The 14071-nt window shown below is 49.3% G+C and overlaps 1 protein-coding gene and 1 pseudogene across 1 annotated transcript; one reads left to right on the forward strand and one right to left on the reverse strand.

The window, feature by feature from the left end:
* The first annotated feature begins 3016 nt into the window (after window positions 1-3016).
* LOC118668641 lies at window positions 3017-6268 on the forward strand (annotated as a pseudogene).
* Window positions 6269-6347: 79 nt separating this feature from the next.
* Window positions 6348-10551, reverse strand: RTP3 (receptor transporter protein 3). The gene is made up of 2 exons (XM_036333857.1): window positions 9989-10551; window positions 6348-7301 (listed from the first exon to the last, which is right to left on the reverse strand). The coding sequence occupies exons 1-2, from the start codon at window positions 10153-10155 to the stop codon at window positions 6575-6577; spliced, it is 894 nt and encodes a 297-aa protein (XP_036189750.1). The 5' UTR covers window positions 10156-10551; the 3' UTR covers window positions 6348-6574.
* Between the last annotated feature and the right edge of the window lie 3520 nt (window positions 10552-14071).

Here is a 14071-nt window from a genome sequence, read left to right on the forward strand (position 1 = left end):
TGTGCAGGAGGCAGCTGATCGATGTTTCTCTCTCATCGATGTTTCTAACTCTCTCTCTCTCTCCCTTCCTCTCTGTTAAAAATCTATAAAATATATTTTTTTAAAAAAAGAATCTATATAAAACCATAATATGCAAATAGGCCAAACGGTGGAACAACCGAACAACTGGTCGCTATGACGTGCGCTGACCACCAGGGGGCTCACGCGGGACATGGTGGGCGTCGGCTGTGGTGGGATGGTGGAGCAGGTGAGTCGGGGCACCAGACCAAAGCAGGGTGCCGGTTGCTGTCATGAGGTGAGCCTCTGGTGGTTACTAAAAATTCTCTGCTCCTGTGTGCCGCGGTCCTGCCCGGAGCTTGCACCTGCTGCTGGCGATGGCCCCGCTCACACTCACTTCTGGCACTGGCCCCAGTCACTCCGTGCCATCAGCGGGTGCGAGTGGGGCCAGCACCGTCAGCGCATGCAGCAGCAGCGGCGGGAGCAGGGCTGCCGGCAGAGAGGGGACAGGGGCCGTGGCAGGAGGGGCTGGGCAGGGGCCTGGATGATGGGCTGAGTCCTGCCTCTATGCCCACTGCAGCTTTGCGGCCCACAGTTCCTTTCAAGGTGCATGAAGTCGTGCACTGGGCCCCTAGTGTGAGTATATTTTCCATTGGAATAATAAGCCTATTTATGAAAGTAAGGGGGAAAAAAGTTTTTTTCATTATCTTCCTAGAAAGCAAAGGTTCTCTGGATTTATAGAAATGCAAGAAAAATCAGGAGAAAAAGAATTTTATTATAGGACTAAAAATAATTATAGTTGTTATTCTCATGGCAATATGTTTGCATAAATCCAATGAGAATCTGATTTCTTCATAACAGGACATAAGTCAGTTTCCAATTGTGGTTTTATTAACCAAAACTTCACTGGAATGTCATGTCTGAGAGAGAGACATCCCAGAACTTGGAGCCTGTGTAGAACTGACCTTTAATTCTAATTAATTAGAAAGAATTCATAGTTTTGGTATAATAGAAGGTGTAGAGATAAAGGAAAGAGAAAGTGAATAGACAAACTGAAAGGGTCTGGGTAAGTTGCAGAGGGTTTGTAAAGAATTAGAGTTGAGGAAGTAAAAATGGTGAAAAGGATATAAAGGAAGGGATATAACAGGAAGAAAGGATATTGGGGTAGGAATACTTAATAGAAGGCATGGGGAATAGAGATGCATTTTGAAGGAAAAGAGATTAATGTAAGAATATAAAAATCAGGATTGTGAAGAGAAATCTTAAAAGGAAATTATAGGTATACTGAGTAATAAATCTAGTTAGATAAATGAATCTAAAGTAAACTAATACAGAATTTGTTTGGTTCTTTTCCAGTGTGTTGAAAGGGAAAGCTTCTTTACAAAGAGATTTACTACTATAGTACAAGTTTGATAGACATCCACCAATCCACCTAATCAGAGGGGGGAATGAAAGGGGGGATTTATAATCTAATAGGTAGAACACCTGAATTAATCTGAAAAGTAATCATATTATTTTAAATCTTAGAACGCATATACTTATGTGAATAGGGGGTTAAGTTTCTTATGTATATATAGGGAAACATATATAAGTTTCTTATGTATATATATATTAAGTTTTTCTTAAAAGTTTCCTTTTCAAGGCCTTTGTGAAGTGATTAAGGAGCTGACTCAGCTGTGAAGCCAGCAAGCAGAACCTATAAGCATGGTCAGGTCGACCCACCAGGAGTCAAAACATCATCTCATCGCCTGATGACTAAAGGACAATAGCTGGCACCTGTGGTCCCCCAGGCCTACACATAGCTACATTCCTCACCGCCTGCCCCTTCCCCTTTATGATCCTACTCCCTGCACCTTACTAGAAGGCAGGATGCCGTGGTGTAGCAACAAATACTCAGTTGTGATTGGGAGCACAAGCATATATGTGTCACCCCCTTAAAATAGAAGAGTAGTCACCATCAGTAGATAAATATGATAAAACATCTATAAAGAGTCTTTCATGATAACCTTACTAAAGAAGTAAATGCATTACAAAAGCAAATTAAAGAACCCTTACTTACTATCAGTAAACATGAACAACAGACTGCTACCTCAAATACAGTAAAGGAGCATTTGAAGTAGATAGACCCCACCACATGGTTTCCTAGAATCAATTGGCGCCCGATTGGACTTAGCGTTACTGTCATTGTAATTCTCTTTGTTTTTCTTATAGTCTGCAAAATCAAAACTCGAGCAGTAAACATGCTTCACGACCCTGACATTCCAAAGCAGAAAGTTTGCTGCCTCCCTCTGTCTTCTGCCAGCAAAACAGAATGGGGGTATGTGGGGAAGCACGGGACTTGGTTGGAAAATTTGTTAGGAGGAAATTCCCAAAGGTCGGGAGCTGGCTGAAGGTGACCGCCCTGCCTTGACTTTTCCAAACAAGTCTGGGTGTTTACTGGAATCTTTATGCTTAGTCTTCAGACGTCCTTGCTTAAAGGACACTGCAGATGCATGTGTCTTCTCATGAATGCTTACCCTGCTGATAGTATCTAATAGTCAATTTCAGTTCAAGCTGCTGTTACAATAAAAGCATCAGAAGACAGGTGAACAGGGCTGTTTCGTTTCTCTCGTCAGGCAGTCCCTTAGCCTCCACAGAAATGTGTGCCAGATGCCAAAACCGGTTTGGCTCAGTGGATATAGCATCGGCCTGCGGACTGAAGGGTCCCAGGTTCGATTCTGGTCAAGGGCATGTACCTGGGTTGCGGTCACATCCCCAGTAGGAGATGTGCTGGAGGCAGCTGATCGATGTTTCTCTCTCATTGATGTTTCTAACTCTCTATCTCTCTCCCTTCCTCTCTGTAAAAAAATCAATAAAATATATTTAAAAAAAAAAAAAAAAAGAAATGTGTGCCAGAGTAATCATTCATCTGTCGGTCAGGGTTTGCTGGTCAGCCCTGGCACGTGTGCTCTCAGGAGAGTTTAGGTGTGATCTGGGCTTTGAAGGTGGAAGGGCTGGGATGCCAGCGCACACAGTGGGCATGGTGCACTCAGGTGGTGTGCTGGCAGTCCTGGTAGAGGAAGGGCGGGTATGGCTGGTCATGGGGAGTCTTGGATGGCCTGCATGGATGGTCATCTTGCTCTGGGACCCAGCTGAGAGCAGGGAGCAGAGGCAATGCCTTAGGGCCACCCCCCTCCAAGGTGGCCAGATAGTGTAGTGGGGATGACTGACCCACATTGGTGAGGGGTCCCTTGCAAGGCTTCCTCATGGGTACCATCTGCCCATGGCCAAGATGCCATGGACCCAGAGGGAGCTCATGAGACTGTGTCTTACGTGACAAAGATTGGGTTCATTACTTTGGACTCCCATATCACATCATAATATGGAGAAATTGTACAAATATTTACTTTTATACCACTGTCCTGGGCTCAAACAAACAGGATTGTTTGTTGAAGATAAGCTTAAACAAGTAGGTTTTGTGACTAAGAATGAAAAAAATTCATGTATTCACATAGATTTCTGTACAAATCAACTGCTATTTGGTGCAGCTCAGTTCTGCCCAGGAGCCCTTCCTGCAGCGATGGCGTCTTCCACATGTGTGTCCAGTAGCATGAGAACTTGAATGCTGACAGGTGTGACTGAAGAACTAAATTTTTCATTTGATTTAAATTTAAACAGTCAGCATATTAGACAGTATGGGTCTAGCCAGTTGGGTTCTTTAGGAAGTTAATCTGGGCTAAATATGAAGTGTGACTTTTATTTTCTCTTTTTGAAGAATCAGTCTGTCCCCATAGGCATGCATTTAAAAAAGGTTACTACTGACGCTCCAATATCTTGTCTTGGTGGGTCTAATCACAATTCCAAATAATTTATCCTCAACAGGCAGAGCTTCTACAACCACAGTAGAGGAGTGCTCCAACTTAAAGACAAACTCGGGGAAGTAGTTTAAGAGATGAAAATAATAGGAAAATGAGAAATCACTGTAATTGGACCTCAAACAACTGTATTTTTCTTTTTAACTCTTTAACAATGTAATTCAAGAGCCACAAACAAGTCCCAGCTTGGAGGGCAAAGCCCTCTTAGCAAATTAAGCTTAACCCTATAGCCCTCCCTAGTTCCTTCCTGGGCAGCTAATGGGCTGTGGGAGGTGTAGCAAGTGCTGCCAAAACAAGGTGACAATCACAGGAACATTGTAAACATGTTGGCCACATCCCTTGTTTTGATCTGACTATAAAATAAAGCTTCAGCTTGCAGGCTGGGTCTTTCCGTGCCCTCATCCAGGCACATGAAATCCGCTGAGCCCCAGCTGTATTCGCTTGTCTGTCTTCTCTGTAATCCTTCACCACCCCTCCTGAGGCTCACCAAACCCTTGGCTGTGCTGGCGCAGCACACTACTGAATGATTTTGGAATTTTATTTCATGCCGAGGTTATGTTATATATGGTCAAATAGAAAATATATGAAATGGGGACTTTCATACAAGTTGACTTTTTTGAACTTATGTAAATTTTGTTTCAATAAAACCAGTCATTTGTGCAAAAATCTGTCTTGGTGTTCATATAAATAAACTAGAGGCCTGGAGCACGAATTCATGCACGGGGGCGGGGGGGGGGGGTTCTCTCGGCCTGGCCAGTAATGAGGGCCAATGGGGGCTGCAGAGGTTGGCGGGGAAGGGGGGGAGGGGCTGCAGGAGGTTGGCTCTGGGAGCACATTGACCACCGGGGAGCAGCTCCTGTGTTGAGCATCTTCCCCGTGGTGGTCAGTGCGCATCATAGCGACCGGTCGTTTGGTCCTTCAGTGGTTTGGTCACTCAGGCTTTTATATTTATGAAGAGTACTACAACCCTAACCGGTTCGGCTCAGTGGATAGAGCGTCAGCCTGCGGACTGAAAGGTCCCAGGTTCGATTCCATTCCAGCCAAGGGCATGTACCTTCGCTGCGGGCACATCCACAGTGTGGGGTGTGCAGGAGGCAGCTCATCGATGTTTCTTACTCTCTATCCCTCTCTCTTCCTCTCTGTAAAAAAAATCAATAAAATATATTTTAAAAAGACTACTGCATTTTTATATACTTGTTTCATGTTACATAATACCCGCAAACGAATATATTATTGAATGCAATGCTTGTAGAGATACTATTTTATCCCCCTGCCCCTGGCTGCCAGCTCCACACGCGTCTGCGCCTCGCACCCCCAGTTCCTTCCCACCTTCGGCCTCTAGTCCTGGGTTGCCCCGCCTGCTTTGGAAGCCCTGGCGGTTGGGGGTGGGGGGGAGGGAGCCAGTCAGGTAGCCCCGCGGAGAATGTGGCACCTAATTAGAAACGTGAGGTTCAAGACGCGGAAAAGGCTGCTTTAATGAACCTGTGTTCGAGGAAGCCGGACAGGTGCGGCCGATCCGGGGAATGGGAAGGGCCCGGGTTCCCTCTACGCTCCTCTGTACACGGTGCGCACAGCTCTGTACACGGTGCGCACAGACGAGCACAGGAAGCTGACACAGGTCCGGCCTGGGCACAAGGACCCTCCCGCCTCGGGCAGGCGTCCGGCCGGGCTCATGGGCACCGCCTGTCCCTCTGTCTGCAGCTTTTCCTGGATGACTCCAAAATGAAGAACTTCATCACCTGTTTCAAAGGTACTGCTGTGCCCTCTCCACCTTCCTTCTCCCTTCGGGGAAGGCTTCGGAGGGTCCGCCCCCCAACCCCGCCCGCGGCAGGGGCTGGGCATCCTGAGCTCCCGAGCCCCGCTATCGAGTGAGGCCAGGGCGGCCCTCCCTGCCGGCGCGGCCCCTGGCGTGGCCCTGGGGTAACGGGGCCTGGCGTGGTGAGCAGCCCGTGTCCGCCTCCCCAGACCTGCAGTTCCTGGTCACCTTCTTCTCCCGTCTGAGACCCAACCGCAGCTACGAGGCCTCCTTCCCCTTCCTCTCTCCCTGCGGCAGGGAGCGCAACTTCCTGCGCCATGAGGACCGCCCGTGGTCTTTACGCATCTGCTGGCTTCAGGCCCCGCGCCTCTCCCCCTGCGGCGGCGGATAGGCGCTGGCTGTGCCCTTCCAGCCAGAGCGCCTGCTGCCCCTGGCCACCCACGGGCGCCTGCAACACCCCGCGCCTGAACGCGCATGGGGCGTAGGTCTGGTGCGCTGGGCCGTGGCATCCGTGATGCCCTCACACGTACACTGGCAGGGCCAGCGCCTCCCCCGCACCATAGACCTCGCCTTGAGAGGCGAAAGGCCGTGGGCCCTCAGCGGCCTTACTGCCTGCATCGTTGCGCATGAGCCATCTGGAGAGCCGAGATACTATTTTTAAAACTGTTTTTATTCATTTTAGAGAGAGACATCAATTGGAAAGAGAAACATCCATCAGCTGCCTCCTGCATGCACCCCAACTGGGGACGGAATCTGAAACCTGGGCATGTGCCCTGACGAATCAAACCAGCAATCTTTTGGTACTCGGGACAAGGATCCACCAACTGAGCCACACCAGCCACAACAGTGGTATGGACACCAATCTACTTCCTGATTTACCTAGTCTGAATATTTCACATCAGCGGGATCATACAATATATGACTTGGTGTGTCTGATTTTTTAAACTTAGCACCATGTTTTTGAGGTTCATATAGTGATTTTAGCAGCAATCACCGCCACCACCACCACCACAATGATGAGGATTAGAATGATTGAACAGCAGCAAATTCTGAAATTGCAGTGCCTGCGATTCTGGGCGATGTGGGAATGCAAATCCTCCCTTGGGGCTGAGACCTCGACTATACTCTCTTCCTGGTAGTTGGTGCTTGCTCTGGGACTCTTAGCCCGTGGGGGCTCAGGAAACCAGGGGTTGTCCACTACCTCTCCTTTCTTCACCTCGGTGTCCCCTGTCACTGCATCCGCATAGGTGCTACTCCTTGTGAAAGAAGGTTTATAGATGGGAACCCCAAAGGTAGGTGTGCTTATTGTGAAAAGTGAAGGGGACGTTGGTGATGGTTTGTCTAGATCTAACTCACACTGAGCACAAAAGCCCTGGAGACACGCCTCACAATTGTTAGTGTCATGTGGCCCTTTAAGAGAGATATCCTTGATTGTAGGAATCTCCTCCATTGACTTAAATCCTTCTCCGTAGCATTTCTTCAGAATCCGGAACACCAGATTATTCAGGATCCTTGAGACGTTCTCCTCCGTGAATTCTGGAACCTCAAAAGGAGGGTCCGAGCACTTCCGACATCTCTGGGCGAAGACCCTCATCTTCACCTGGCCCGTGGAGTCCCTCTTACTCCAGTGCATGTGGCAAAGGACTTGAACGTGGGCAGAGGCCCAACTGCGAGAGCACCAGGAGCACGTGAACCTGTGGAGGCAGAAAACGAGACCCTCAGCTTGACCGAACCGGGGGCTGTGCCAGAGGGAAGCAGGAGGGACCACCGTTACAGAGACACAGTAGATTGGGTCCTGGATCAGTGGGGGATGAAGTGACCAAGTCCCTTGTTTCTATCTCCATTGTGCGCTGACAAGCTCATGACTCACAGGTGTCTATCATTATGACAGCGGGTCACGTGCTCTAAGAGCCGAAGGGATCTCGGGCACCTTTTAAGTCCCAGAAGATCATGTCAGAGGTGAGCACACACCGGGAACTTGTCAGGCCCAGGGACTCTGTGGGTGTAAGAGACAGGACAAGCACCTCAGTTTCCTGACTCCAAACCAAGGCTTCTCCAAATGTAGATTGAAGTGGGACAACAACTACAAGTGAAACAGCTGCCATTCAATCAGCCCCGACCCACAAGTGGATCCAGGTGGGTGTTGGTAAGTGCTACAGTCTGAAAGCTTGTGTCCTCCTCAGATTCACAGGAAACCCTAAAGCCCAAGGTGATGGTGTTAGAAGGCGGGGTTTTTGGGGGGTGATTAGGTCAGGAGGGTGCAGCCCTGGTGAAAGGCTAAGAGGCCTATGCAAGAGGCCCACAGCGCCCCCTAGCTCCTTCAGCCGTGTGAGGATACCACAGGAAGTCTGCGACCCAGAGGAGGGCCCTCACCTGACCAGCGGGTGCCCTGGTCTTGGTCTTCCAACCTCCAGAACTGTGAGCAACACGTTTCTGTTGTTCATGAGCCGCCCAGTCTGTTTTTGTTGTTGTTGTGATGGCTGTTTTTTAATAGCAGCCCCAAAGGACCCAGATCCTGTCATGGACCCCATGTTAGGGAGGGACCCTAAACAGCGCAGTGTCCTAGGGAAAAGCATTGCTTTGCTCCCAGTTGCCCAGGGCCTCCCAGTCTGCCATTAGTACTGGGCGGGTGCCGTGTCCGCTCTCTTCATTGCCCCAATCCATTGCTCAAAGTAGCCTGAAACACTTCAGATTCCTCGTGCCCCTGGCCTCAGAGAGGGTACCAGAGAATGACCCTTCCTCTCAGCAGGGAGGAGGGCAATTTTCTGACCTAAGATAGCTGCACAAATACATGTTGGCAGAAATGGAGAGAGAGAAGGCAGGGAAGCACATGGCAGCACCCAGGATAGGAATTACGGGGGAGCAGAGGGCTGAGCACATGAAGTGCTCACCAAATTACCCACGCACTCCTCCCCACCCCCACCTCCCACCTTGTTCCAGCCCCTCTGGGCAGTTAAGTTGGGGCAAGATGACCAGTTGGCTGATGGGATGTCGGCTGAAGTGATGGATGCTGCTTCCAGGTCTGGCACTGAAGCCCTTGACTTTCCAGCTCTTTCCTTCTGTTTCATGGTGAGCTTGGGGCCATGTGTTAGGTTATTTGTTACAACAGCCAAGCCTGGCCTTGCTGGGCATGATGCAGGAGCACCTAGAGTCTGGACGGTGGATCAGAGGGTGCTGGGAAGGAGTCAATCAAGGTTTTCCTTTTGTATCTTTCTTTTTAAATTTAGTTTATTTCTGTTGTTAATCCTCTCCCGAGGGTATTTTTCCAGAGAGTTTTAGAAAGAATGGAAGGGGAAAGAGAGAGAGAAACATCAACGTGAGAGAGACATATTTATTGGTTGCTTCCTTCATGTGCCCCAACCAGGGCTGGGGGTCGAGCCTGCAAGGGAGGTACGTGCCCTTGACTGGAATCAAGCCTGGGACCCTTCAGTCCACAGGCTGATGTTCTATCCACTGAGCCCAAGTGCCCAGGGCTTCCTCTGTATCTTGATTCTAGCCTCACCTCACTGGGTGAAGATGAGGATGAAATGCAGGGAAGATGCCCAGGAGCCCTGACCACTGTGAGCAAGATGACCTGCTGGTGCAAAGGTCCTGGGCCCTGCTCTTCTGAGCTGCAGTTCCTGCCACCATCCTGGGTCACTGCTGCTCTGTTGGTGACAGCTCAGAGTTTAATAAAAAAAAAAGGAGCTGACACTTTGCTCAGCTGCTCTTGGTGCCAGCTTCCGACCTGGGAAAACCACAGGTTATGGAGAGGAGAGCTCAGTTTCCCCTTCCCAGACCTTCCAGGGAGGGGGCAGTGGGCAGGCAACATGCCCCTTCCCCAGTCCCAGGAACCATCCTCCGTGCAGGTGGACCCCATCCTTGGGCTCTGATTTCCCACCTGGAAAGCAGAGGCTTAGCCTTTGGATGCCTCTAAGGGTCCTATTTTTACAAAGATTCCATCAGCTCCTTGTAGAGAGGTCAAGATGGTTGCATGTGGCTCTGCCCCTCCATGAGGGGTTCTCCTCAGTGCCCAGGGAGGGCCCCTCTTTTGGGTTCTGTAGTGGGTCCCCTGACCCCCGCCCCTTTGCATTTGCAGCAAGCCTTGCTCATTCAGCTCTCCTGGGCCTCGCTGCTCTTGCCCTCACCTTCGCAGCCTGATTTCTCCATATTTGGGCATCACCCCACACCAGTGCCCACTGCCCCTGCTACTGTTTTGGGGTTCATTGTAATAAGAAAACAATCTTTAATGAAGCTACAATGTCTTGATTGATGGGCTCCTTCCTTTCTCTAATCTTCAGTTTACTAGTACAGCAGGAATGGAATCAGAAAGGTAACCAGTATAGAGAGTAAGGAATAGGAAGAATATTCTGGAATACATCCCACCCCATTCCCCACTCACCTGGCAAAGACCCACTGCTGGTATTGTGCCCACCCTGGTTGCAGGGTGTTGGGAATGAGGCTGTTGTCTAGTGTCAGGGTCCATTGGTGCCATGGTTTCACCTCGTGAATTAATTCCTGAAACACTTTCTGCCACACCTTCACATCCTGACTCTTGGCTGCTGGCATGGTGAGCTGGGGGCACCAGTCTCTCCTGGGCTCTGACGGGTCTCTAGCCAGACGTGTGGTTTCCACTGTAGAGAGCACGGGCTCACATCCGCTCCCCTCTATGGCCCTGCACTGGGCCTACAGACCTGCTCTTTGCCCCAAGGACAAAGGTCAGTTGAGTCAGGCTGCACAGGGAATTTCGAAAGACATGGAATGCATGGTTTCATTCACCAAGAGCCCACCCCAGGAGCTCTTGGGGCCCCATGTCAGGAGGGTAGATCTCAGTCTGGCTCTGTTGTTACCTCCCCTCAGCCTTTCTCTCTGGCAGCCTTTTTCAGATCTTGTCGGGACCCCCCTGGATCCTGGAATCAGGGGTTTCTATACTTACATACATGCTGGCTTCCAGCCTCCTACCTGGCAAGGCTGCCACTCCCTTCCTCAGGGCCAGTGGCTGTGACTCACCTTCTTCCCTGTCCAGCCCAGAGGCCATTTTCCTTGGAACAGGGCCAGGGACTCACTGTCACTCCTTCCGAGCATGGGCTACGCCCTGGGAGGTGGCTGACGGTGTCACCTGACACGTGGCCCTGTTGACACTGAGCAGGGCAGCTCCTGCCTTCTTGTTTCAGCTTAGACTCTGAGCAGCAGGCTGTTTCGAAAACTTTTACTATTATATTAGTTCTATTAATTTTATTAGCATTTATTCAGAATACCAATGAAGTAAATTTTTATTTCTTACTTAAAACCACATTAGCCTGGCTGGTGTGGCTCAGTGGTTGAGTGTTGAACTGTGAACCAGGAGGTCATGGTTCAATTCCCAGTTAGGGCACATGCCTGGGTTGTGGGCTCAGTCCCCACTGTGGAGTGTGCAGGAGGCAGCCCATTGATGATTCTCTCTCATCATTGATCTCTCTCTCCCTCTCCCTCTTCGTCTCTGAAATAAATAAAAAAATGTTTTTAAAAACACCACGATGAGTCAGAAAGAATGAAAGGGCTGGGATGAGGTCCGGAAACAGGTGCGCCCAGGGTGGCAGGAAGATTCAGCCCGGTTCTTTTTTTAAAAAATGTATTTTATTGATTTTTTACAGAAAGGAAGGGAGAGGGATAGAGAGTTAGAAACATCGATCAGCTGCCTCCTGCACACCCCCCACCGGGGATGTGCTGAAGTGTAGTAGCAGCCATCTCAGTGGAAACTGTAGTTTCACTTTAACCCTGCTGTTTGGCTTAGCAACAGAAAAGTTATTTTGATCTTATAAATCATCCCATTGGACATGGACCGGGGCATAGTGTGCTAGGGGTGTGCTAGGGACATGGGGCTTAATGTGCTGGGGGCAGGGACCGTGGCACAGAAAAATTACTGATTGTTTTAAAGAAACAAAGTGGTGTGATATGCTCCAGCCCGGTGTGACCCCGTTTTCCTTCTGAACTTTTACCTTGCCAGTTAATGCTTTGTAGTTTTTGCAAATAAAAGCTTTGCTGCACTCTCGGTTGGGACTGCAGCTGCGAGGCTCCCTTGTGAGGAGGTACGCACTGTAAGTCGCTGGCCAGCTTAATAAAGGCTCTTAATTTTAAATTCTGAGTCGGTGGTCTATCTCGCTGATTGAACCCATAACAGTGCCTGCAACCAAGGTACATGCCCCTGGTCAGAATCGCACCTGGGACCCTTGAGTCCGCAGGCTGACGTCTATCCACTGAGCCAAACCAATTAGGGCAACAGCTGGGTTCTTGCCCATCCCATGATGTCAGAGCAGACCCCAGTGGTCTCTGTGGTTATGGGTTTGTACATCCATTCATTCACCGTTCACTCACTCCGCTGTGGGCACTGCCCCCTTCACCAGCCCTGGGACAGGATGCAGGAGATCAAGGGCAGATCAGGGCCAGGGAGGGCATTGCAGGAGAGACGACAGCTTGGACTGCGTGTGGCATTACGAGGGCTGCACACCGCCAGTGTGTACAGTACAAGGTCCACAGAACAAAGAAAATGTCCCTCCGCCTCCCTGTGCCTGTGTCCCTCCCAAGAAGACAAAGGGCACTTCTCCAGCTCTGAGGGTCCAGGCTCCGGTCTCACCTTCCCCACAACAGGAGCCAGGCAGACCTGCCCTTTTCTCCAGGAGGGTGTGGCGCCCCCTGGAGGCAACCAGGGCAAGGGGGCCGGGCCTCCACGCCCCTTTAACAAAAGCCTCTCTGTTTGTTGTCTCTTCAGATCTCTCTGGGTGTCACCTCTTGCAACCTCTCTGCAGGGTAATACAGCGACATAGCCACAGTGACACATGCACAGAGGGCCCTGGAAGCTCCTGGGTTCGTGAAAATGGGGACCGCACACATCAGTGGGAGTATCTCAACGGATTGGGATAATGCTCCAGAGAATGGCAGTTGCTCATCTGTTTTTATACATTGTAATCAAAGGAGAGGATGTAGGTGGGTTCCATGAAATCCATTGGTGATAGATGAGAAAGGCGGGAGAAAGCAAAGCGTGGAAAACTCTGGGATTGGATAAAAAGCAAAATGATAGACCCATACTTAGGTGGGTGCAGGATAGTTAACAGTCAACAAGTAACATGATAGCAATAACAATGAAGGAATTTGTGGCCTCTGTCCTGGCACCCAGGCACATTAGGTTGTGCCCCAAGGGGTCCGGAAAAAGGGGAGTTACAAGTTACCCAGACATTTCAAGGATATGTTATCATAGATGCAAAAAGACAGACAGACTCAGTTAAGGTAAAGGTGGACCTTTACTGGGTGGACCATCTGACACTCTTGTAGAGACAGGAAGGAAACTAGAACTCAGATGTTAACTGGGAGCCATAGGGTAGAAGGGGTCAGGGCAGAGTCCACAGAGGCCTTTTCTGGCTTATTGACATACCTGGTATGGTGGTCAAATGCCTCCTCGCCCTCTTATCGTCTCTGACTGGGATTGGTGTTTCTGTTCTCATGTCAAGTTCTGGGAGAGTAGGCAATCCAAGCAATAATAAAATGGTAATGATTATAAAGAGGAAAAAAAAGGATTGATGGAGGCATTGAGGAGCTCCTACTATTCAACTTTGAGTAATTCAAATACCAAAACAACCTGGTTACAATAGATTTAATATATATATTAAATATGTTTCAGAGAGGAAGGGAGAGGAAGAGATAGAAACATCAATGATGAGAGAGAATTATTGATCAGCTGCCTCCTGCACGCCCCACACTGGGGATCCAGGCATGTGCCCTTATCTGGAATGGAACTGTGACCTCCTGGTTCATAGGTCGACGCCCAACCCTTAGGGGCACAAATAGAATGCTGGGGACTAATTATTATTTATAAGAAATAAAATAAGAAATATCAATCATGATTTGCTAACCGTGATCATTTTATTCTAATTAAAGAAAGCACATTCTAGCCGAAACTGGTTTGGCTCAGTGGATAGAGCGTCGGCTTGCGGACTGAAAGGTCCCAGGTTCGATTCCGGTCAAGGGAATGTACCTGGGTTGCGGGCATATCCCCAGTGGGAGATGTGCAGGAGGCAGCTGATCGATGTTTCTAACTCTCTATCTCTCTCCCTTCCTCTCTGTAAAAAATCAATAAAATATATTTAAAAAAAAAAAAAAAAGAAAGCACATTCTAACCCTGTTGGAAGTTGTATGCCCCTTGCCCCCCGCCACACACACACACACACCTGGGGGGTCCACCTTGGACTTGGGAGTCAGTTTTGGAATGCAGTCCATCCCCATTCAAGAACTGCCTATCACCATGGAAAGATGAACAACCTTGTTGCCTAATGGTGTCCCACACCAGGCCCCCCTCCCTCTTGGCTACTTCCCGATGCCTGTGATTCCTGCTTCCCCATGTAATCTTTGTCCTCCTCCATATAAGCAGACAGAGAATCTTAAAAGCAGAAAGAGAAAAACAGTTAGTTACTTACAAGGGAGTACCCATATGACTATCAGCTGATTTCTCAAC

This window comes from Myotis myotis, unplaced genomic scaffold (genome assembly GCF_014108235.1).
Source record: "Myotis myotis isolate mMyoMyo1 unplaced genomic scaffold, mMyoMyo1.p scaffold_m19_p_13, whole genome shotgun sequence".
NCBI lineage: Eukaryota > Metazoa > Chordata > Mammalia > Chiroptera > Vespertilionidae > Myotis > Myotis myotis.

Bases quoted from the DNA above. Each gene is read 5' to 3' on its own strand.
- RTP3 (XM_036333857.1), bottom strand. From the start codon at position 10,155: ATGCCAGCAGCCAAGAGTCAGGATGTGAAGGTGTGGCAGAAAGTGTTT. The intron at 7,302-9,988 runs GTGAGTGGGGAA...CTGCCTCCACAG, and splicing joins CAGCAGTGGGTCTTTGCCAG to GTTCACGTGCTCCTGGTGCT.